Source organism: Esox lucius, chromosome 24, assembly GCF_011004845.1.
Source record: "Esox lucius isolate fEsoLuc1 chromosome 24, fEsoLuc1.pri, whole genome shotgun sequence".
NCBI lineage: Eukaryota > Metazoa > Chordata > Actinopteri > Esociformes > Esocidae > Esox > Esox lucius.
The window spans coordinates 25079559-25104750 of NC_047592.1; the positions used below are offsets into that span (position 1 = coordinate 25079559).

The following is a 25192-nucleotide window of genomic DNA, read 5'->3' on the forward strand; positions in this document are numbered from 1 at the left end:
TAATTACAATCCATTTATTTCCAACTGTTAAAAAGCTACGGCTGGTTTTACCGATGGACCCTGGGAAATTAGAAGGGTTGCAGTTGACATCAGATTAACCATATGGCAAAAATGTGTGGAAAGTCTGAGAACCTCTCTCCCTCTTTCTCACTATCTCACACACATACACACACTCTCTTTCTCTGTGTATCAATGAGAACCACCAGGACAGAAACTCACTATCTGTTTGCTGTGTCATGAAATAACAAGACTAGTGGAACATCAACAGTCAGTAACTACAGAAAGAAATGCAAAGTTTTGTGTTCCACAAAAATGAAAGTTAGCACAGTGGTGAATATGTGTGACTGTCCGAAAGAGTGGGGTGTAACAGAGGAGAGGGAGACAGAGTGACAAAGAGTGGGGTGTAACAGAGGAGAGGGAGACAGAGTGACAAAGAGTGGGGTGTAACAGAGGAGAGGGAGACAGAGTGACAAAGAGTGGGGTGTAACAGAGGGAGGGAGACAGAGTGACAAAGAGTGGGGTGTAACAGAGGAGAGGGAGACAGAGTGACAAAGAGTGGGGTGTAACAGAGGGAGGGAGACAGAGTGACAAAGAGTGGGGTGTAACAGAGGGAGGGAGACAGAGTGACAAAGAGTGGGGTGTAACAGAGGAGAGGGAGACAGAGTGACAAAGAGTGGGGTGTAAGAGAGGGAGACAGAGTGACAAAGAGTGGGGTGTAACAGAGGGAGGGAGACAGAGTGACAAAGAGTGGGGTGTAACAGAGGAGAGGGAGACAGAGTGACAAAGAGTGGGGTGTAACAGAGGGAGGGATACAGAGTGACAAAGATTGGGGTGTAACAGAGGGAGGGAGACAGAGTGACAAAGAGTGGGGTGTAACAGAGGAGAGGGAGACAGAGTGACAAAGAGTGGGGTGTAAGAGAGGGAGACAGAGTGACAAAGAGTGGGGTGTAACAGAGGGAGGGAGACAGAGTGACAAAGAGTGGGATGTAACAGAGGGAGGGAGACAGAGTGACAAAGAGTGGGGTGTAACAAAGGGAGAGAGAGTGACAAAGAGTGGGGTGTAACAGAGGGAGGGAGACAGAGTGACAAAGAGGGGAATAATATGTGTTGCACAGCATCTGAATAACACACACAATTGGTATTGATGTTTGTTTTTCATAATGCCTTACTTTGCTTTGGCTACAAAGACTAGACATTCATGCCTAAAACATTTCTTGTGAATTGAGAGAGGAAGGGTGAAAGGGATAGAGATATGGCAGAGAGATAGCAGACAGAGAAATAGAGACACAGAGGGTAAAACACAAAAAGAGAGTGGATTGCGAGAGGGAAAAACAGACGTCCATTTTGTTTCCTTTCTTTTTTTTTTGCACAAAGCTAAAACAATCTTCCAGGAAGGCAACACGGTGAGGTCACTGTCCACTGACTGCCAGCCAGGCCTGATTTGTTGTGGTTAGTTTTGGCGCAACTTCCTGCAGTGTTAACCTGGTTGACACAGAACAACATACCCCAAGGGCACCTGCAACTGCTGGCAACCCAGGCACTTTGCAGAAAGATGCCTATCAAATCCTGGTGAGAACAAACCTCTGCTTTCTTTAATTTTTTTCAGACATTTCCTTGAAAACATTTACGTCACATTCCCATTCACTGGCTGGTAAGAAAAGTGTGTGTGTCTTTTATTCCCCATAACGGACAGACAGTCCCCCACAGTGTGATGTGAGGTCAAACTGATTGATGATTCCCTCTTGAAACACAAGGGGAGAAGTCTCTCTCTCTCACACACACACACACACACACACACAGCTTAATCCCAGTTACCACAAGAAACACGACCCTTCTGAAGCGTCTTTTTAACACTACATTTTGCTGTGTGGAAGAGCTAAAGTCATAAGTTAAGAAGATTCGTTCTCCTATCACTGAGGGAGACGATAAGACTAAAGTGAGAAGCTTTTCTGTCTTTGAAGCCTAAAAGTTAAGTCTATAAGGATCCAGCAAATTGGTCTAGTTCCATCACAACCATACTGCACAGGCAATCATACACACACACGCATGCTCCCACCCACGCACGCACGCACACACGCACAAACACACACACACTCCAGATTACTTCCAGAGCCCATTGTCTCAGCGGGAGGATTGGTAGGAAGCAGATCTCCATCTACTTCCTGTCCACTTCCTGTCTAAGACTAATAAACTTCAGAGATATACAACATATAGAACTCGCAAATTGACCTCAATTTCATCAGAGTCATTGATATATACATTACCAGTGTAAAGTCATTTTTGTTTTATTATTTTTCCACATTGTAGAAGACATTTTCAACATTTTCATAGTAAACTATGAAATAACACATAAAATCATATAGTAACCAAAAAGGGTTGAACAGATTTTTCAAAGTAGCAAAGTAGTAGGAGCATTGGCATTCTCTCAACCAGCTTCATGAGGTAGTCAATGAGGTAGTCACCTGAAATGCTTTTCAAACAGTCTTAAAGGACTTCCCACATATGCTGTGCACTTGTTGGCTGCTTTTTCTTCACTCTATGGTCTAAATCATCCCAGTCCATCTCAATGAGGTTGAGGTCAGGTGATTGTGGAGGCCAGGTCATCTGATGCAGCTCTCCATCACTCCTTATTGGACAAATAGTACATACACAGCTGGAGGTATGTTTTAGGACATTGTGATGTTGAAAAAACAAATGACCAAAAGGACCAAAGGACAGATTTCCACCAGTCCAATGTTTTTTTTGACCAAAGCAAGACTCTTCTTTATTGGTTTCTTTGCAGCAATTCAACCATGAAGGCCTGATTCATGTAGAATCCTCTGAACAGTTGATGTTAAGATGTGTCTGTTACTTTAACTTCGCAAAAAAAAATTGTGCTGCAATCTGAGGGGCAGTTAATTGCAGATTTCTCAAGGCCTTTAGTTGGAATAAACGTATCCTCTGTAGCAGAGGTAACTCTAGGTCTTCCTTGTCTGTGGCGGTCCTCATGAGAGACCATAGCGCTTGATGGTTTTTGAAACTGCACTTGAAGAAACTTTCAGAGTTCCTAAAATATTCTGGATTGACTGAGGTTTATGTCTTAAAGTAACAATGGACTGTTGTTTCTCTTTGTTTATTTGAGCTGAGCTTGATATAATATGGACTACTACAGTACAAACAGAATGGTCTTCTGTGTACCAACCCAACCTGGTCACAACACATCTTGATTGGGTCAAAACCATTAAGGAAATACATTCTAAAAGTTAACTTTAACAAGCCACACCAGTAAATTGAAAGGCATTCTATGTGACTACCTCATTAAGCTGGCTGAGAGAAGGCCAAGAGTGGGAAGAAGAGTGGGAAGAAGAGAAAGACAGGAGAGTAAAATATAGGTGTAGTCCTGGAGTGTCACATGGAGGTCGGGGGCCATGATTTGCATATTAAAACTCAAATCAGTTCACACGCACGCACACAGACCTCTAGCACTTCTGTTTTCTCGTCTTCTTCCAATTGTTAGATCTCCACCAAGCAATTCCGCTTCTTATGACACTGCTCTCTCAGGTTTTCAAAGACACATACTGTATGTGGGAGGAGAGCGCTTTCCACAGCCAACAACCACGATTACACGTTTGAGCTCAAACCACTACAACACTATAGTAAATACTATAGTAACGTTTGCAAACACTCAAATACTACAGAATACTACAGTAACTGCTAAAGGAAAAAACACGAAAGGACTCTTCTTCCAAAAGAATCCTCCATCTCTCTCTCCCTGCCTACATTATGTTACTGTATCTTTCTCCTCACTCTCTCTTATTTCCTTCCCTCTATTTCCTCCCCCCTTTCTCTTTCTTTCTTTCTCTCTCCTTCCATTTCTTTCTCCTTCAAACCCCCTTTACTCTCTCTACTTCCAAACCTCCTACTTTCTCTTCCTCTCCCTCTATTGCGCTGTCCTTCCTATTGATCTCAACCCAGCCCCTTCTGTCCCTGTCTCCCCCTCTCTCTTCCTGTCTCTCTCTCCTTTCTTTAGTGTCATTTCACCTTTCAGGCTAAGATGCGAGGCTGCATTTAGAATCTAGTTTGCATAAAAACTCCATGAGCCTTAATTTCTCACACATTCATTTTCCTAGATAATTACTGACAAAGGATAACGAGAGTGACATGGAATTTTTTTGTGTGTGTGTGATATACTTGGCTGAGCCAGGGTATGTGGTCGTACTGTCATAGTTATTATGATACTTTCAGAATGTTCTAATGGAATATTCTAATGCACTGTTGGAATTTCGTGGTGGAATACTAACCACACTTTTAGTCATCCAATGGTCTAAACAGTGTTGTGTGTTTCTTCTCTTAACACACACACACACTCACAAATTCTACTGCTTAAACATTTGTGTACAAGGATTCCTTGAGCTCGAAGATCAAGTTGGAAGATCTCAACCAAAAACTGTGTTAATTCCCTCAACACACAAAGAGCCTTTCAAGGATTCTCTCTCTCAAATATACACACACACACACACACACACACACACACACAAAACCACAAGGTTTCCACATGAGGACTCAACATTGATCTCAACTCGGAGCCATAGAGATGAATAGAGTTAAATGCTCTATGGTAGAAACCTCCAAGACCTTCTTCATTCTGTTGTGGGAATTAGAATGTTCTCACTCTAGAACGTTCAACTTCAACAGTAACACCAGAACTATCAACATAACTACCGGCTCTGCTTCACATCGTCCAGAAGAAAAACACTTATTACTAGAATGTTTGACACATGGCACAGCCCTTCCCACCTTATTTTTCGATTATAACAACACAGTCATGATCTTACACAGATGTTCAAACTAAACTGGAAAAAACTGATGAAAAGTGAGAAAAAGCCCTAGAATAACTGTACACAAAAGTCTGTTGTAAAAACACATTTTCAGAAAAAAGCCTTTTGGCAGGGTAACCTCCATTCCCGATCAATGAGACACTGACTCCTATTCCTAGCGTGACATGTACAAGAAAAAAAGCCCCAACTGCTTCTCCTACAACCAAGATCCCAACTGACATCACCTTACAGACGTTCACATGCACTCATTAGTACAAAAGAACATGCATACACACTCAGGATAAAGGCTTATTGTTGTATCATTCAGCACTGAGGTAAATTCAACAGCTAATACATGACCTTGTCATGCCTTTGGGTTTTCCCCACTCTGATCCACATTTTTAAACCTTAACACACATATAGACACACTCACATGGAAAAAAACGCAGACAGAACGATAGACAGATGGAGAGACACACACACACACACACACACACACAGGCCTTCACACAACGTTACGTGTCTGCTAACTTAAAAGAAGTCCAAAATTCCTCAGCGTCTCTCTTCCCCCGCCGTGCTAGGACGTCCCGAGCTCCGACTACATCCCCACATACCCAGACAGCCTTACCTGACCTGGTCCGGAAAACCTCCAGCTTCTCCATTTCCAGTCCCACACTGAGACCCACTGGCAGAAATAAGAGGATTGGGAAGAGAGAGAGAAGGGAGAGAAGAACAGGGAGCAAGGGAAAAGACGCTGAAGACTGAGGTTAGTCTCATGAGTCATTAAGCGACTGGGAGTCTCAGCTAGAACGAGGGAGAGATAGAGGGAGAGAGATAGAGGGAGAGAGCCTGTTTCCTCTAGTGCGTCAGGGGGAGAAAGAGAGGAAGCAAACGGTGCCGGCAGTGTTCACACACTCCCCTCCTGTCTCCCCCTTCCCTCCCTCCGATGTTGACCATTGTCAACGCCACTCTGTTTTTCCTTCCCTTTCCTGGTCACTGACGATAAACTGGTTGCATATGTGAGGACCTGGGGCCAGAGGTGTGTGTGTACCCCTGCTAAAACAACACGTAAGTAAAACAACAACAACGAGACCACAGCTGTAAAACTAAAGGAGCCAAGTGAACGTCCCAAACCAGCCCTTGGTCTCTAGGCTATTGCTCAGAGTGCCCTCCAAGGTCACTGATTAAGCTACTGCGATTACTTCCAGAGGGTGACAAGGGGATCTAAAAACATACAAGCTTTGGGATACGCTTGTGACTTGAATGAAGCAATTTGTGTTGCAATTTTAAAGAAGTAAAACAAGCATGAAATTTAAATGAACAATTCCCTCCGATCACTTTACAAGATGCTAAACTTAGCAACAGCTAAACATTTTCTGTAAGAGGTATTTAATCTTTTATTTGTTTCAAGTCCCAAATTGCCTGTGTTAAGAAATGACATGGTACCTTAAGGGATTACACTTTGTGGAGGCTGCATCATTGCACACTTGTTTGAAGGGGCCATGGTAGGGTCTAACAAACTCCTACACCCTCTAAGAGCAAGCCAGAGTAGTTGTATTAAATTCCAGTCCTTGGGACCCAAACACTACTGGTATCCTTTCCTGCTAATCGGGGACTAAACCAAATCTAAAAACAACACATAAATTCCTAAGTGCTTGGGGTCCCCAGGACTGGAATTTAATACCACAGATTTAGAGACACTGGCTCACAAAACTACTGAGGCATATGGAGCCATGAGATTGGCAGAGGGACACGATGTGTCCAGCAGATGGAGACAAAGCACCTCTTACCCTCTTACACACCTGGGGTTGATGACCTCAGCACACCTGCAGGTCGTTGCCTAATCTTCCAGGCACTAATTTGTCCTCACCTTAACAAACATCCACACCCTGTGGTGATTGGTTACAGTACCTATAACCTTCATACTGGAAGCAGAGAAATTTTTTCCACAAGTTCATGTAACTCTGGGGAGGTAGAAATAGGGCTTGATTGCCAAAAACCTGAATGATTTTAAAACAATTATGTACAATATGGAAAATACAAATTGTATTGTCATATGCTAGCTTTGAAGTGTAAGTATGCACCTTAAAGCACAGAATTATTTTCTCAAACCGCTGGTATAAATTCCAAAGGGAACATAAATGGCCAAGCTCCTCCAACAACACAAAAAGTAAGTAATCTCACATTGTCTAAAACTGCAGGAGGAATTTTTGGCTGGTATTCATGTGCTGGAGAAGAACGCATCCTCCTGCCAACAATCAAGCTTGCAACCGCCTGACCTACCACAAGGAGTCACTAGAACGGGATAAGACAATGAAGCCCTTGGCGACGATGAAGCAAACTAGAAGAATTTGAGCTAGTTTTGGTCCACATTGTCAATATTCAAGAATACTGATATTTTAAGCAAAAACTTGCTTGATTTAAATGATTTTACTAAGTTGTCAACTGGGTGACGTTATGTTGCAGTGAGTGTCTTTCATCTTGGGATTATATGATTTGACTGATGCAAATATCTTACATCTTCAAGTGGTAAAAACAGCTCTTTCATTAACAGCATAAGATGCATTAGTTAACTTACACTTGAAAATGGTAGAAACTGCTATTGACTTTTGGCGCACCATTTGCTACATACAGTTTAATGCCAACGAAGAAGGCAGAAACTGCTGTCTACGTGTCAAACTTGTGTCAGAGGTCCGGGTCAATATAACAGATAAAGGTAATTACACTGAGACAACAAATCCCCCAAATCTCCAATCATCTTCAATGATCTGCCTACGACATGAGACAAGGCCAGACAGCAAAAAAAAAAAGACAGTTAGCATATTTGGCTAGCATAGTTATAGTCATATTAGTTGTTTGCTCTGGTACAATGCAGTATAAAGACTTTGCATAGATATACCTAAACAAAGGACTAAAGTTTGTATTTATTATATGTCCATCAACTCAGCCTCATGTGTCTGGGTAAGGCTTGCATAAAGGTTTGCTTTAAGTAAAAGATTTCATTCTGATATAGATTTTATGTTTTCCTTCTCGTTAAAATGAAAAACACCATGTTTTAAAAATAATGCATGTTTAAAATTTTTTTAATAATGAGTACGTTTTTGTGATCAATCATGATTTCCTCCCAAAGATTATGCAATTAATCAAGATTTTATATTTGAATCAGGACAGCCTTAGCTAAAACCCTCATGTCCACAAGCTCCAGCAAATGTGCTTAACACTTTAAAAGCACAGAGAGGGCTGTGATAGATAAAACTTTGGAAGGGTTTTGTCATTTTTCTTGAATCAGTAGTTTAATATTATTTTTTAGCAGGCCTAATCATAAACTTCAGCCCCGGAAAGAAAAGCTTTACTTTCCTCTGCATTCATTAGCCCTGCAAGTAAGTGTTGTTCTTGTATTCAGAGAGCCTATGTTATATCTTAATGGCTAGGTTTTAAACTTTTATAAATGTTTATACATTTTATAAAAATGCATCAGGCTGGGACAGAATACTGAAACAGAGGACCAGTGTATCTTTAATATATACACTGATGGCGGATCTTGAGGCTGGACCTCCTGTTTTTCTTAATTTCCTTCCTTCTCAATCTTATCCATGCGTGGTCCACTTAATATCTTCCTGAAATGTGACACCCAGGACAGTAGGAGGGAAGTGGAGTGAAGTCAACCATTTCGTTTTTTTTTATTCTTGTTTTAAAAAACAGAACACACTCCCTTTATTTTGTATGACATTTTTTTTTAGTTCAGAGGTGAGAGGTGAAAAAGTGGTGTGCCTATTTCTAACATGTACCTGAGGTATCAGCTGGACCACTTGACTACCATGCCACCTCAGTGGGTTTTTAGAGGGATACGTTTCACTCGCAAAATGACTAACCATGCATGATTGTCTTTGGGGCTTTTCTTGCTGCATAAGTGAGCAAAGACTCCCTCTCTAAGTTCAGAGTAATAACCATCTCAAATTTATGAATTGAACAAACACAGACAGCAGCAGCAGACTTTTCATAAATATCTGAAATGTAAATAAAAATTAGCATTAGCTAAATGGAGACCCGGAGATGAACACCAACTCCATCACTGCTACAGAGAGGAATAGTCAACACCTCATAATCCCCGCAAAACGTTGTGGTAAAATCTGAAAGCAGTTCTTCACGTTACCCAATTCATTTATCACATAAGTCAGTCAAACATGGCCTTCATTAGCCAAGAAACCCCATCCCTGACGTGAGGCATTTGCTTAGTCTACCAACCAATTGTCTCCTACAAGACCGTGCCCACGTGTCTTGGACACTTACCCCTACCTATTAACACTGCTGGGAGACAGCTGAGCATACAAAGCAGCTAAGCAATCCTGATCCTGCCCTGACTTCAGGCAAAACAGGGCAGTTACTGCTTCATGACAATTTAATTTGTTGTGATAAAAAATACATCTTACAGAAGCTAACTAGCTAAATGACATGTCTTGTAGGCTATTAATTGGTTAGCTTATTTTTCATATAATAAAGTGCAACTGATCAATGTTAATTTACATCATCAAACATTATAAATACTGTTCCATTCGGAGCCATGATTTGCAGTGTTCTCATTCACTTAAATCAAAAGACGGGAAATAGTTTACTCAGTAAGGTCACTCACACTAACACCAACTTCCAATAATTGCGGTGCCAAGCAAAAAATAAGCACTGTGCACAATATCCTGGGGACAATGTTAGCACTGGACCAACAGAGAACTCTTGTTTGGTGGTTAACAGTGGTATTACTAGATTTCTTGTAAATCCAGTCACAATTTTTATTTACATTATTGAATATGTAGATTTTATGTCATGGTCGACATTCTGCTCTACTCTCTCCGCGCCTAACAGTAACAGCGTATGAGCACGCATTCTAGATTGTATCCAGCTCTAGATTGCAAGCACGCCTATGCAATGACCTAAGAGTCATTCAGCTGAGGCCTGAACTACAACCAGTCAACTGTACTTGGACCTAAGAGCCATTAAGTTGGTGTTGAACCTAAGGGTAATTTAGCAGGGTGTTGGGTCAGTTGGTGTTGGACCTAAGGGTAATTTAGCAGGGTGTTGGGTCAGTCTGTGTTGGACCTAAGGGTAATTTAGCAGGGTGTTGGGTCAGTCGGTGTTGAAACTAAGTGTAATTTAGCAGGGTGTTGGGTCAGTCGGTGTTGAAACTAAGGGTAATTTAGCAGGGTGTTGGGTCAGTCGGTGTTGGACCTAAGGGTAATTTAGCAGGGTGTTGGGTCAGTCGGTGTTGGAACTAAGGGTAATTTAGCAGGGTGTTGGGTCAGTAGGTGTTGGACCTAAGGGTAATTTAGCAGGGTGTTGGGTCAGTAGGTGTTGGAACTAAGTGTAATTTAGCAGGGTGTTGGGTCAGTCGGTGTTGGAACTAAGGGTAATTTAGCAGGGTGTTGGGTCAGTCGGTGTTGGACCTAAGGGTAATTTAGCAGGGTGTTGGGTCAGTCGGTGTTGGACCTAAGGGTAATTTAGCAGGGTGTTGGGTCAGTCGGTGTTGGAACTAAGGGTAATTTAGCAGGGTGTTGGGTCAGTAGGTGTTGGACCTAAGGGTAATTTAGCAGGGTGTTGGGTCAGTCGGTGTTGGACCTAAGGGTAATGTAGCAGGGTGTTGGGTCAGTCTGTGTTGGACCTAAGGGTAATTTAGCAGGGTGTTGGGTCAGTCTGTGTTGGACCTAAGGGTAATTTAGCAGGGTGTTGGGTCAGTCGGTGTTGGAACTAAGGGTAATTTAGCAGGGTGTTGGGTCAGTCGGTGTTGGAACTAAGGGTAATGTTGCAGGGTGTTGGGTCAGTCGGTGTTGGAACTAAGGGTAATGTAGCAGGGTGTTGGGTCAGCCCGCGTCGGACCTAACAGTCAGTCAGTCAGAATATGTCAGTATTTAACTCATATTAGGCACAACAATAGTGAACAGATTAATCGTTTATCAAAATAACTTTTAGTTGCAGCCCTAATCAATTCACGATACATATAGAATTGGCAAGTCAGTATCAGGATGACATTGTATTGCAAGGTTCCTTGCGTTTCCAGCCCTAGGAGTCAGTCAGCTGGTTTGGAGTCAGTCAGCTGGTTTGGAGTCAGTCAGCTGGTTTGGAGTCAGTCAGCTGGTTTGGAGTCAGTCAGCTGGTTTGGAGTCAGTCAGCTGGTTTGGAGTCAGTCAGCTGGTTTGGAGTCAGTCAGCTGGTTTGGAGTCAGTCAGCTGGAGTTGGACCTAAAAGTAAATCCTAGTTGAACCTAAGAGTCTGTTAGCTGGTGTTTGAACAAAGTAATTGGATTCAAGATTGTTTAAAACTCAACAAAATTATGAATCAATCAAAGGACTCAACAGACTTGTATTTACAACATAAAAATAATCTAAAAACCAATGCCTCCTAAATCCCATCTCACTCTAAACAGACAATAAATTAGCAATTTATATCTAATCTAGTAGACACAAGAAGCAGAGACAGATGCTTATTTACTGTAGGCAGAAACTGACAGACAGAGGAGTGTGTTTGCAGTCACTGCACGACAGGGAAAGAAGACACAGAGCTGCACTTTGTGCTCAACTGTGAGAAATATTCCTCATCGAGACATTAATTATTTGAAGAACTGACTCAATTCATTATTAAACCCAGAGGAACAATTTTGAAAAACTATCAGTAAAAGAGGCTACTCCTTTTCCCCTAGGGGATAATAAAGTTGTTATCTAAATATGTATTTGTCTGTGACAGCCTGAGGGATACCGGATAATTCAATCTGCAGAAGCAGAAACACTTTCTATTGTTGTTGTTAGTATGTTATTATGACTATTTAAGAATATTTTTATTTTTATATATTTTGTATATTGTAAGATGTCATTACAATGTATATTGTATTATTATACTGACAAATATTTACTCAATGTTTGTTATGCCACTAAAGCAATGAATGAAAATAGAAGTATTGGCAGAAACCATAGGCTGCATGGGTAATATTCAATATGTTGTATGTGTGCAGCAGAGGTTCTCAGAGGACACGACTCTTTAAGAATACACGACATTTTGACCCCCCCCCTCACATCTCTCTCTCTCCCCCACCCACCTCATACTCTCTCATTCTCCAACACTCCCTCTCTCCCCACCCCTCTCTTTCTCTCTCTCTCTCCATCTCCACCTCTCTCTCACTCTTCTCATCCTGGCCCCTAGGGGTTCAGATAAAAGGATATGCTCCAGTGACAACAACAGTATGATCTATGGCATTCAGATGGCATATTTAATACATACAGCAGGAGATCTCTTTGAAATGGCACACATATGACAGACACGGACTGACACACACACACACACACTCCCACACACTGACACACACACACACACAGTCACACACTCACACACGGACTGCCATACACACACACACTCCCACACACTGACACACACACACAGTCACACACTCCCACACGGACTACCATACACACACACACTCACACAGACTGACACACACACACAGACACACACTGACTAACAAACACACATTCAGATGTACACACAAACACACAGACACACAGTCAAATGTACCTCATACTATTAACAAAAAGTATATGGTAAATACAGTGGGGAGAACAAGTATTTGATACACTGCCGATTTTGCAGGTTTTCCCACTTACAAAGCATGTAGAAGTCTGTACGTTTTATAATAGGTACACTTCAACTGTGAGTGACGGAATCTAAAATAAAAATCCTGAAAATCACATTGTATGATTTTTAAATAATTAATTTGCATTTTATTGCATGACATGAGTATTTGATTACATACCAACCAGTAAGAATTCCGGCTCTCACAGACCTGTTAGTTTTTTTTTAAGAAGCCCTCCTGTTCTCCACTCATTACCTGTATTAACTGCACCTGTTTGAACTCGTTATCTGTATAAAAGACACCTGTCCACACACTCAATCAAACAGACTCCAACCTCTCCACAATGGCCAAGACCAGAGAGCTGTGTAAGGACATCAGGGATAAAATTGTAGACCTGCACAAAGCTGGGATAGGCTACAGGACAATTGGCAAGAAGCTTGGTGAGAAGGCAACAACTGTTGGCGCAATTATTAGAAAAGGGAAGAGGTTCAAGATGACGGTCAATCTCCCTCGGTCTGGGGCTCCATGCAAGATCTCACCTCATGGGGCATCAATGATCATGAGGAAGGTGAGGGATCAGCCCAGAAATACACAGCAGGACCTGGTCAATGACCTGAAGAGAGCTGGGACCACAGTCTCAAAGAAAACCATTAGTTACACACTACGCCTTCATGGATTTAAATCCTGCAGCGCATGTAAGGTCCCCCTGCTCAAGCCAGCGCATGTCCAGGCCCGTCTGAAGTTTGCCAATGACCATCTGGGAGAAGGTCATGTGGTCTGATGAGACAAAAATAGAGCTTTTGGTCTAAACTCCACTCGCCATGTTTGGAGGAAGAAGAAGGATGAGTACAACCCCAAGAACACCATCCCAACCGTGAAGCATGGAGGTGGAAACATCATTCTTTGGGGATGCTTTTCTGCAAAGGGGACAGGACGACTGCACTGTATTGAGAGGAGGATGGATGGGGCCATGTATCGCGAGATCTTGGCCAACAACCTCCTTCCCTCAGTAAGAGCATTGAAGATGGGTCGTGGCTGGGTCTTCCAGCATGACAACGACCCGAAACACACAGCCAGGGCAACTAAGGAGTGGCTCCGTAAGAAGCATCTCAAGGTTCTGGAGTGGCCTAGCCAGTCTCCAGACCTGAACCCAATAGAAAATCTTTGGAGGGAGCTGAATGTCCGTATTGCCCAGCGACAGACCCGAAACCTGAAGGATCTGGAGAAGGTCTGTATGGAGGAGTGGGACAAAATCCCTGCTGCAGTGTGTGCAAACCTGGTCAAGAACTACAGAAAACGTATGATCTCTGTAATTGCAGACAAAGGTTTCTGTACCAAATATTATGTTCAGCTTTTCTGATGTATGAAATACTCATGTCATGCAATAAAATGCAAATGAATTACTTAAAAATCATACAATGTGATTTTCTGGATTTTTGTTATAGATTCCGTCAATCACAGTTGAAGAGTACCTATGATCAAACTTACAGACTTCTACATGCTTTGTAAGTGGAAAAACCTGCAAAATCGGCAGTGTATCAAATACTTGTTCTCCCTATTGTATACTTCACAAACCACCATTTTGACAAACCCTTGCACGCTCGCACGCACGCACACACCCACACACACACACGCACACACACACACACACACAGCCACCCTGAGATGGGTGCAGGCAATCACTCATCCACGGGCACAGTCGCTCACACTGAATATACACATACTGGTCATGAGCAGAGCACTATTCGATTGACCTGCTTTAACACCTGAACGTTGCCATAGCAACAGCAGCCGGCTCGGCTGTTCATACGCATTCAATCACACACATTACCACTCTCCCTGCACCCCTCTTTTCTCACTCTCTCCACCATTTCCCCCCCTCTCTCCTCTCCCTCCTTCTCTTCCCTCCATCTCTCTTCCCCCCTCTTCCCCCCTCTCTTCCCCCCTCTGCCTCCATCTCTCTTCCCCCCTCTGCCTCCATCTCTCTTCCTCCCTCTCTTCCCCCCTCTTCCCTCCTTCTCTTCCCCCCTCTGCCTCCCTCCTTCCCCCCTCTGCCTCCCTCCTTCCCTCCCCCCTCTCTTCCCTCCCTCCTTCCCTCCCTCTCTTCCCTCCCTCTCTTCCTCCCTCTGCCTCCCTCCCTCTGCCTCCCTCCCTCTCTTCCCTCCCTCCCTTCCTCCCTCACGCCGAGGCTGCTGGCTTGCCGGTGGATGGATGACGCCATCAGTCGGTGAAAATGTGAATGAAGGTCTCGTGTGTATGTGTGTCTGTGTGTGTGTGTGTGTGTCTGTGTGTGTGTGTCAGAGGGAGAGGCGCAGTGCATGTGCGCAGGTGTGTGCACACAAGACACATACAGGGCGTTTTTCACCAACCCCTCACTACAAACAGATAGCCTTCAAGTTCCCCAACATAGTTGCCAGGAAAACCGTCCCATAGCAGCTTATGAGACTGAAGAATTATGGCATAACCAATAGATAGAGTCAGAGAGTGCTATTACTGTCTATGTATGTTACCCATATTTCCAAGTTAGTGGCAAAATAAGGTATGCTGGAATGGTTGGATGTTTGGGAGCGTATCTAATGGGTGTATTTTCATGCATGCATGTGTAAGCATCTTAAAGTGTAATTGCGGGGAACTCAGACACACAAGGCTATTGTAAACAGCATGTGCATTCACGTCCTTTTATTTTAAGAACCCAGAGGTAAAGCAGCAAGGTTCAAACTTGCATTGCTCCGTTTAACACATTACTCAGTTGAAACGTAGTGAAAAACTTTGAGCAAATGCATAATATTTATTTGCAACAGATTGTCAATTACAGATTGCTAATTACTTGGTTACTATGGACAACCGAATCAGTGTTTGTGAAAAAGTAATAGAGTTTTCTGCTTAGTGACTGAAACCAATAAAGACATAAATAAATAAATAAATGTGTTGTGTGTGTAATTATTACTTTGGATTTCTAATCTCAGCTTTGACAATTTTGGCAAATGTTTGCTATGTAAATTTTGCTTATGCCCCATTGAAGAATTGAACAAAATGGATTTAATATACAGCGCATGGCTTTGTTTGAACAAGGCTTTCCCTGTGTGCTGTAGGTGGCTGTTGACTATGCAGGAATCGTGGAATAGACAAACTGTCCACTTCTTTCTCTCAGCCCAGCTCACTCTCTCACACTCTTTCTTGCTCTCTGTCTTTCTCTCTCCACACACAGTATAGATGGAATAAATACAAACCCAGTAGAGATCCCATCCAGCCATGCATTATCAAAAGCGCTGGAGCAGTACCTTCACACACACGGACCCCCCCCAGTCCCCCTCCCCTCTGCGCTCTCTTCTGGCTGCCATGAAGGTGACGCCGATGAGAAGGAAAGCCGGGTCCTTCTGTGCTGTCGCTAATGAATGAATGGATGGATGAATGTAGGGTGAGGGAGCCCTACCTGTTGACCCCTTGGTTCTGTGCCTGCCTTTGGGTTGCCTCTGGGAGTTTCCCATGGCGGAGTTCTTCCTGTCCCAAAACATCACTATGTCCACATTGCGCTCTACTGAATGACTGACTGGCTGAGTGTGTGTCTGTGTTTGTCTGTGTGTGTGTGTGTCAGTGTGTCCGAGTCAGTGCGTGTGTGTCCGCACCTTGGAGTGTGTTTGCCAGCTCTGGCATCTTGTTTGTGAGTGTTTCTCGGAGTGTGTGTGTGTTTGAGTGTAGCGCATGAGTGTGTCTTGAAGACTGAGCAGTTTGCAAGGCAGCCTATATGTCTGTATCAATGTGTTTCTGTGTGTGGGGGTGTTGGAGTGTTTGTGGGTGTGTGTGTGTGTGTGTCTGAGAGCGGTGTGAGAGAGAAGCAGAGAGAGTGCATTTGTTGTCTTGATTTGACCAATCAGGTGCTGAGGTTGTTGTTCAATTCAGAAAGAGCCAGCGACAGAGCCAGACAGAGTGAGAGAGAGAAAGAGAGAAAGCAAAGGAGAAAGACAGAAAAGGAAAGACAGGCAGAAATTGGGAGGAGAGAGAGAGTCCAACAGCGGGAATACAGAATGAGACGTGAGCAAGGGGGAGCGTAGAGGAGGTGCGTAGGGAGAGCAGAGGAGGACAAGACAGACAGATAACGCTCTGCATTAGCAGCAGACAGGCGAAGGGAGGGGCAGAGAAGAGCGCGGGGAGCGGCGGGAGAAGCTTTGCAAAGGTGTCGCTAGGGTGACGTAAGGCGCCGTAAGCGTGTCATAAGGTGGAAGACTTCCTATTTTTTTATTCCCTCACCATAACCGCAGTCGGACAGACTCACACAGTTTCCCTTGTCATTACAGAAGGGAATAATAGCAGCCTCTTCAGGAGCAGAGTGAGCTGGGACGGAACCCAAGGACATGATTGTGTCAGTTTAGCCCAACACACACACACACGCAAGGACACACGCGCACACACACGCACAATGGAAGGAAACTATACAGGTCTATAAAGGACAACGGCCAGTTCACAAAGAGGACTCCAACTGAAGTGGTGCAGTGGTGTACAAACACACACATCTGAAGAGACACACACTCTCGTGGCAGCACATACGGAGGCACGACCACACACAATGCAGTGTGAGCAAGGCAGGTTTCACCCCAGCACTACTGCGGACGACGGTTTTAAAATTCCAATCCATCACTCTCTCCCGCTCACTTTCTATTACCAATTCATCACAGGCATTAGTCAGGTAAATGCCATGTGACCTCACAGCAAGAAAACACACATACGCACACACACTCTTTCTCTCTCTCTCGCACACACACATACACACACAAAAGGCATCAACATGCATACACACATGTAAATGGCCAGACCAGTGGTTTTCAACCTGTGGTCTGTGGACCGTCAGTGGCCCACATGGGATTTTAGCTGCATGATATTTTCTATAGAAACACTTCAGTGACTCAGCAAATGGTGGTCCTCAGAGGTTGGGAACTGCTGGGCTAGACATTCCACATCAAATTCCAGAGGACTCTCCCACCTTTCATCTTTTAAAAACAGCAGCAACAGGACTGTGTGTGTGAGGGCTTGTGTAGGAAGGAAGTGGCAGTTTAACTCTGTGGTGAGTTATGTTTCACGAACTACAGAACATCTCTCCACAGCAGGGATACCACGACAACACTGTCTAAAATACACACATGGGCACACAAACCTACATACTGTCCAACATCAAATAGACACACACACAACAGCTCAAACATGGTGAATTTGTGTCAACAGACAGGAAAACACTGGGGGCCATGACAGTTCTCTCCCTGCCTGTCTTCTCATCTCCTATCTCCTTCTCTTTCAACATGTCACTCCTATTTCTGTCACCCTGTTTTCTTCAGTCTCTTTCTCTCTTTCTTTCTCAGTCTGTCTGTCTCTCTCAAATTCCATATACTTTAAAGGCAGGACGGACAAGGTAAATCTTGCGATCACAAAATGATAGGTATTAAAACATTTTTGGAAAATAACAGCCAGAACAACACCAAGATCAGTAGGGTGTGGTACATGGCCAATATATAGTTGTGCTCATAGGTTTGCATACCCTGGCAGAAAATGTGAAATGTTGGCATTGATTTTGACTGATGACTGAGCATGCAAAAAAAAGAACTGTCTTTTATTTAAGGATAGTGATCATATGAAGCCATTTATTATCACATAGTTGTTTGGCTCCTTTGTATAATCATAATGATAACAGAAATCACACAAATGGTCCTGATCTAAAGTTTACATACCCTTGAATGTTGGGCCTTGTTACAGACACACAAGGTGAACCACACACACAGGTTAAAAAGTTCCTTTTTAAATTGCAATTAGTGTCTGTGTATAAATAGTCAATGAGTTTGTCAGCTTTCATGTGGATGCACTGAGCAGGCTAGATACTGAGCCATGGGGAGCAGAAAAGAACTGTCAAAAGACCTGTGTAACAAGGTAATCAAACTTTATAAAGATGGAAAAGAATATAAGAAGATATCCAAAAAGGATTAATGGATGGAAAATTAAAAAATTTGAAAATTCAGGGATCTCTTGATACCAAGCCAAGGTCAGATAGACCAAGAAAGATTTCAGCCAAAACTGCCAGAAGAATTGTTCAGGATACAAAGAAAAACCCACAGGTAACCTCAGGAGAAATACAGGCTTCTCTGGAAAAAGACGGTGTGGTTGTTTAAAGGAGTACAATATGACGATACTTGAACAAAAATGAGCTGCATGGTCAAGTTGCCAGTAAGAAGCCTTTACTGCACCAATGCCGCAGAAAAGTCCAGTTACAATATGCCTGACAACACCTTCACACGCCTCACAGCTTCTGGCACACTGTAATTTGGAGTGACGAGACAAAAACAGAGCTTTACAGTCACAACCATAGGCGCTATATGTGGAGAGGGGTCAACAAGACCTATAGTGAACAGAATACCATCCCCACTGTGAAGCATGGTGGTGGCTCACTGATGTTTAGGGGGTGTGTGAGCTCTAAAGGCACAGGGAATCTTATGAAAATGCATGGCAAGATGAATGCAGCATGTTATCAGAAAATACTGGTAGACAATTTGCATTCTTCTTCATGAAAGCTGCACTTTCCAGCACGTCACTGACCCTAAGCACAAGGCCAAGTTGACCCTCCAGTGGTTACAGCAGAAAAAGGTTCTGGAATGGCCATCACAGTCTCCTGACCTTAATATCATTGACCACTCTGGGAAGATCTCAAACATGCAGTTCATGCAAGACGACCAAAGACTTTGCATGACCTGGAGGCATTTTGCCAAGTCGAATGGGCAGCTGTACCACCTTAATTCGGGGCCTAATAGACAACTATTAGAAAAGACTGCATGCTGTCATTGATGCTAAAGGGGGCAATACACAGTATTAAGAACTAAGCGTATGCAGACTTCTGAGCTGGACTCAAATTCCATATACTTTAACCAGGACCTCTCCATTCCATCAACTCCTCACACACACACACACAGACACACACACCCCTAGTGACCAGCTGCTGGCCAAACCAACCATAGGATCACCGATTAAGCATGCCTGGACCTGCAAGATGATTAGATAGATGCACCATAACAGGGATGGAAATTCAACACATTTTCACTATTTGAATGATAGATTTAATAAATCGATCTCCCGGCATGTCATTTATTATAATATATTATTGGAATAATGACACAGTGCAGTGTCGAATTCTGGAAAAATACCAATTAAAAGGCTTAATACTAAACACTAACAGCCTCTGTCATGCGAAAGCTGTGCTGTGCTCAAGACCACAGTGCCAATGCCGTCAGGGATTACCACTGACTAGGCAGCCTCCCAGTGGTGCTTTTCCGTGGCGCCAAGCTCACCACCAAAGTCTAGGTTTGAACCTTGACTGTGCTACTAGCTGATGAGAGGTTGGGAAGCTCCATGGATGATGTAAATAGGCCGGCATCCCCAAGGGAGGATATACTGGTTTCATCGTGTTCAAGGTCGTCAGGTGAGTGTGTGCGCCACTACACCGGTTGATCTATGTGACTTCCTGGTTGGAAGAGCAGTGTGGGAAAAAGCAGAATGGCTTGGCGTAGTTGTCTGGCCATAGAAACAGCAATACGTTTTTTGTAAAATGAAAGCCTTGACAATTCATGATTTGAGGAGAATGCTGGAGTTATATGGTAGGGGAATGTAGCAAGACAAAACCATTGATTACAGATTTGGACAGATTTCCCAGACACAGCATAGGCAACAGAGTTTTTTTCTGTCTCTCTCTCTCTCTTGCTCACTCACTCAATTTAATTAAAGGGCTTTATTGGCATGGAAAACATTTGTTAAAATGTTTTATTAAATTTCAAATTCTTTATTGGTCTGTATGATCTGAGGAAATTATTATGTGGCTTTAATGTGGTCATACATTTCCCAGGAGGTTAGAAAGTGCAGCTCCATTTCCACCTCATTTTGTGGCTAGTGTCTGCCTTCTCTCTCATTTTGTGGCCAGGTTTGCTTATGGCCGCCTCTCTCAATAGCAAGGCCATGCTCACTGAGTAAGTACACTCCGCTGCTCTCAAACTATTCACTATTCAGTATGGTCAACAAAATTCCAAACAAAAAATATATAATAAAAACGAAGGAACATTCTTCAAAAGCACCAATCAGGGGTAGGAACATTTGCAAGGCACTGTATATCCCACAGAGCATGGTAAAGTTATTTATTAAGAATTGGAGAGAATATGTGAATCTTCTCTTCAGCTCCACTGTGCCTTTTTCTTTCCTTTCCAAAAGGAAGGTTTTGAGTGAGGAACAGAAGGGTTAAAATAAAGAGACCACTGCAAATTGAAAGCTTCTGTTCCTCACTCAAACCTTTCCTTTTCAACTTTTTTGGAAAGGAAAGAAAATGTGCAGTGGTCTTTTCATTTTTCCCCCCAGCTGTATATGTGAATACTGTGAATCTGTCTAACAGGCTTTCCTCAAAAACTGAGTGTAGAGGAGAGAAGGGCACCAGTCAGGGAGACCACTAAGAAGCCTATGGCAACTCTGAAGTGGTTACAGTCTTCTATGGTTGAGCTTGGAGACACTGTATACTGTAAAAATAGACCAGGTGCTTCACAAAATTGAACTTTATAGGAGAGTGGCAAAAAAAGCAATTGTTGAAAAAAACTGAAGACTAAAATAGGTATTTTTGGCCTCAATGTTAAGCTTTGTTTTTGATGCAAGCCTAATAGCATACACCATTCAGAGAACATGATCCCTACCATAAAGCATATTGGTTGGAGTATCATGCTATGGGGTGCTTCTGTGCATCAGGGCCTGAAAAGCTTGTGAATTTCAAGGACAAAATAGATGCAGCGAAGTACAGAGAAATCCTGAAAGAAAACCTGCTGAACTCTGCAAGAGACCTGGGACTTGGGAGAAGATTCATCTTCCAGCAGGACAATGACCGCACACATACAGCCAAAGCCACACCTGAGAGACTTGAAAACAAAGCCAATATCCGGACCTCAATCCAATAGACAATGTGTAAAAAGAGTTGAAAATGACTGGTCAGCTAAGGTCCCCAGCCAACATGACAGGGGTTGAACAAAAAAAGAAGAATGGTTAAACATTGCTGTGTACAGAGATGTGCAGACCTGGTAGACTTATCCAAATGTGACTCATGGCTGTAGTCGATGACAAATGTGCCTATAGCCAAAACTGAAAGGGGGTGAATATTTATGCTATCAACTATTTTCTGGTTTTGCCGGATCGCGTAGGTGGAGCCCACCAAGAAGAGCCAATGTCTCTTACTGAGCGAGTGACTGACTGACTGACTGAACTACCCCTTGTATATAGCGTGGTGGTTAGAGACCCAGACTGCAATGTAGGCAACCAGTGTTCTATCCTCGCCATTGACAGAACAAAGTATGCATTAGGATTTGTTCAGGATAGATAAAATCTTTGCTGGCTACAAGCTTCTGCAGCTATGTTATAGTAAGCCTAAACTGTTTAAGGTTATTTTGAAACTATTTCTGGTGGATTTTTTTGTAATTTATCCCAAATACATTTTTGGGTCAAATTTGTCTACGCTTTTTTGAATTGGGCTGATTAGACCTTGGTTCTGATTATTGGGGAAGACACTACAAATGATGTTGAATTCAAGGATGGATAAATCGAATTTTTGGTTTGTGATATTTATCATCTTGTAAAAATTATCAACATTTGTGGAATGAAAGAGATGTGTTTTAGAAAGCCAACTTGGTCTGGTGTCTCAACTCAATGGGACATTTTCGTTTTTTTCATGTTTGTAGCCAAGGTGGTTCTATTGTTAACACAATGGGAAATTTGGATTTGAATTGTCGGTCTAGAAACGTTCATGTTAAATCATGGTGTCAATCACTAAGAGATACCTTCGGCACGTTTTGTGCTATAGTGTTTAATATTCTTATGGTATATACTTCATAGACTTTTGATGCTTGAAGAGGACATTGAATTTAGCTGGTCTGTAGCTGTCATGCATTTTAACATTATTGCTTGACTGGAATAATTTGTATTTAGGGATACACCAAAACCGATACCAGTATAGCATGCATTCACCCCTACCTATGGACAAGGAGGCAGACTGGACCAGATGGAGAGAATCACTGCAGGATCTACGGGAGCTTCAGATACCCCGCAGATTCTCTACCTTCTCACCTTTGGATGCTCAGAACAAGGAGCTCTGCGTCTTTGCGGATTAATCTGTGAAAGCCATCACAGCTGTGGCCTACCTCAAGGTGACATCGAAATGAGCAAGTTGAAGATGGGTTAGTCTTTGGAAAGGCCAAGTTGGCACCTCAACTGGACCTCACTGTTCCTAGATTGGATCTTTGCACTGCAGTGCTTGCTGCTGAGATCGCAGAGCTGGTTACAGCAGAGCTAGAGCTAAAGCTCGATAGCGTCCTGTAGGGATGTAACGATACCAGTATCGGGCCGATAAAGGCGCCCAAGTACTTGTAGTCGTACTCATAGAAATATGCCATTACATAAGATGTTGCCATTACTCACTGATCAGATAGCGGTTCCGCACCAATGCACGATAAAGAAAGACGTTCATAATAATAATATCAAAAACAAATCACCTGTTCCAAAAAAATAGCGCTAACTCAAAGTTCAACGTTATTCTTAGGCTTGCTCGTTTTAGTTCAGGGTTCCTGGTTGCTAGGTATAGAGAGCTCCTTAAAGTCTTTTGCTTTTTTGCAGTTTTTGAAGTGTATGCTATAAGGGAGGAATTGGCAGTCTGTTGTCCTGGAAGCTGCTCCCAATTGCGTACGAATGCTATATATCAGTCAAATCTCAAATCGCATCCTACATACTACCAGTATGTACTTCACGGATGATAAAGTAAGTACTGTTTAGTCTAGCACGCTAGTCAGCCAGTATTGGGATATTGCATCTCAACATTAGATAATTTTGACACACATTAAAATCACGCTATGTTTGAATATTTAAATAGACACCATTAAGCATTGTGCTAAACTGACTAACATTTCTTATTATTAGCCTGAAATAGGCCTAGTATATTAATACTTGGAAAAGTCATAAGGAGCAATTGCTTGCGAGACTGCAGACAATCTTTACACTGACAAAGCAATATCATTTCATGGCACAACAACGTTTGATTTTCTTTAATTTGTGAATGACATTGATACAATACCTATCAAGTATGATAACTGATTTTTTGTCAAGTGAAGAGACGAGAGAATCGTGAAAACACCAGAACCCGGTACACAACATGTTTACAGGATACAAAACTTTTGTTTTTTTACTCAAAAAATCCTACCCAGTTCAGCTTTGAGTACTTTGTATCGGTACTCGGTATTGGTAGGTACCCAAATATATCGTACTTTTACACAGTCTGAAAAATTGTGATATCAGTGTATTCCTATTTGTATTACTTCAAAATATAGATTACTTTGGCCTTCCTTCTATCTTCAATTGCACCAATGTCAATACTCATGTTCTTAGACCAGAAGATAATTAATTATATACGTATGTTGAAGCAACCAGACTTGACATCCCCACATCCGGATTGCTACACAATTTAATGTACCTGAACGATGCCAGAATGAGCCTTTCGAGACACAATTGCTCATAGTTAGACTGCTTGTCCACATATTGTACAGGGTGTGACATAAAAAGTAGCTATTTTGTGCTAAACTGGCATATAATATTTTCTAATACCATATTCCCAAATAATTTAGAGTCAGATGATAGATATTTAATTATTATAAACGTTAAATTATCCTGCACCACAACTGTCTCAGCAACATTCTAAGTCGGACACATTTCCCAACTAATTACAACACCACAGGCTTTTTTTGTGTTGGAAGGTAGGAATTTTGTCCTGTAATTCTTTCCAAGTGATTTGATGGGTTTTGGGATACTTTAATAGACAATTATTTAATTTTTTCATGGTTTGTTATAAGATAAAAGGTTAGAGAATTGGTCCATCCATACTACTCCATTATGGATGGTTAGATTGCTGCGTTGTTTGTGGTCGTTTCTCATTTTTCCAGAAGTCTCTCCTCTCTTGCCCTTCCCTCCTTTTGCACCTCCAGTGCTGTCTCTATTCAACCATGAAGAAAACAATTACTTGTATGCAGCTGTGTAGCCAGCTGTCATGAGAGAGGGAATGTGAGAAAATAAGGAGGATGAGAGAGGCGGTGAGAGAGAGAAAGAGGGAGAAGAGCCAGACAGTAACTCAATAACCCCCAAACAAATCATGAGAAATCAAAAAGAACTATTTGACACTGTAAAAAATGAAATAAAATGCTACCTTGCCCTGAACAAAAAGTCAGAGTGGCAGAAAACCTGACCACTGTGACTAACACAAAATTAGGAAAAACCTTGACGATGTACAAAGTAATTGAGCAAAGCCTTGCTATCAAGAAAGGCAGCAACAGCAATACTTGGCTGTTGTAACAGTGTAACAATGTAACAGTGCCCAAAGAATGAGGTGGAAACCGAGCTGTATTTAATAAGCTCCTGCCATTATGACCACATTAGAGGCACATATTTCCCTCAGATCATACAGACCTACTTAGAATTTTAAACCTCTCATATCTAAGTGAAATACCACAATGTGCAGTCACAGCAGCAAGATTTGTGATCTGTTGACATGAGAAATGGGTAACTAGTGGAGCATAAACAACATAGTAAAGAACATTTATTTATTTATCTATCCTATGCCTTCCTGAAGTAATTTGTATTATTAATATTGTCTTCCTTCTAGCAATTACTTTTCCGACCAGAATTTATTTACTACTACTGAGTTGTGTGGAGGTTCTGGATAAAAGGGTCTAGAAAACAATAAGGAGACTTT

General features: G+C 42.4%; 1 protein-coding gene across 6 annotated transcripts in view; it reads right to left on the minus strand.

Annotated features, from left to right (window-relative positions):
- Positions 1–25192, minus strand: part of nhsl2 (NHS-like 2) — a 100374-nt gene that overhangs the window by 30108 nt on the left and 45074 nt on the right. Inside the window, exon 1 of one of the 6 annotated variants that reach the window (XM_020044239.3) lies at positions 15839–15927. The exons of 4 other annotated variants lie outside the window; for them this stretch is intronic. In XM_020044239.3, the coding sequence (XP_019899798.2) occupies positions 15839–15920 (82 nt within the window). In that variant the 5' untranslated portion in view covers positions 15921–15927. Of the gene's footprint in view, positions 1–5424; positions 5727–15838; positions 15928–25192 lie in introns of those variants that run through there. One more of the 6 variants, XM_010900799.4, reaches the window with a different exon arrangement.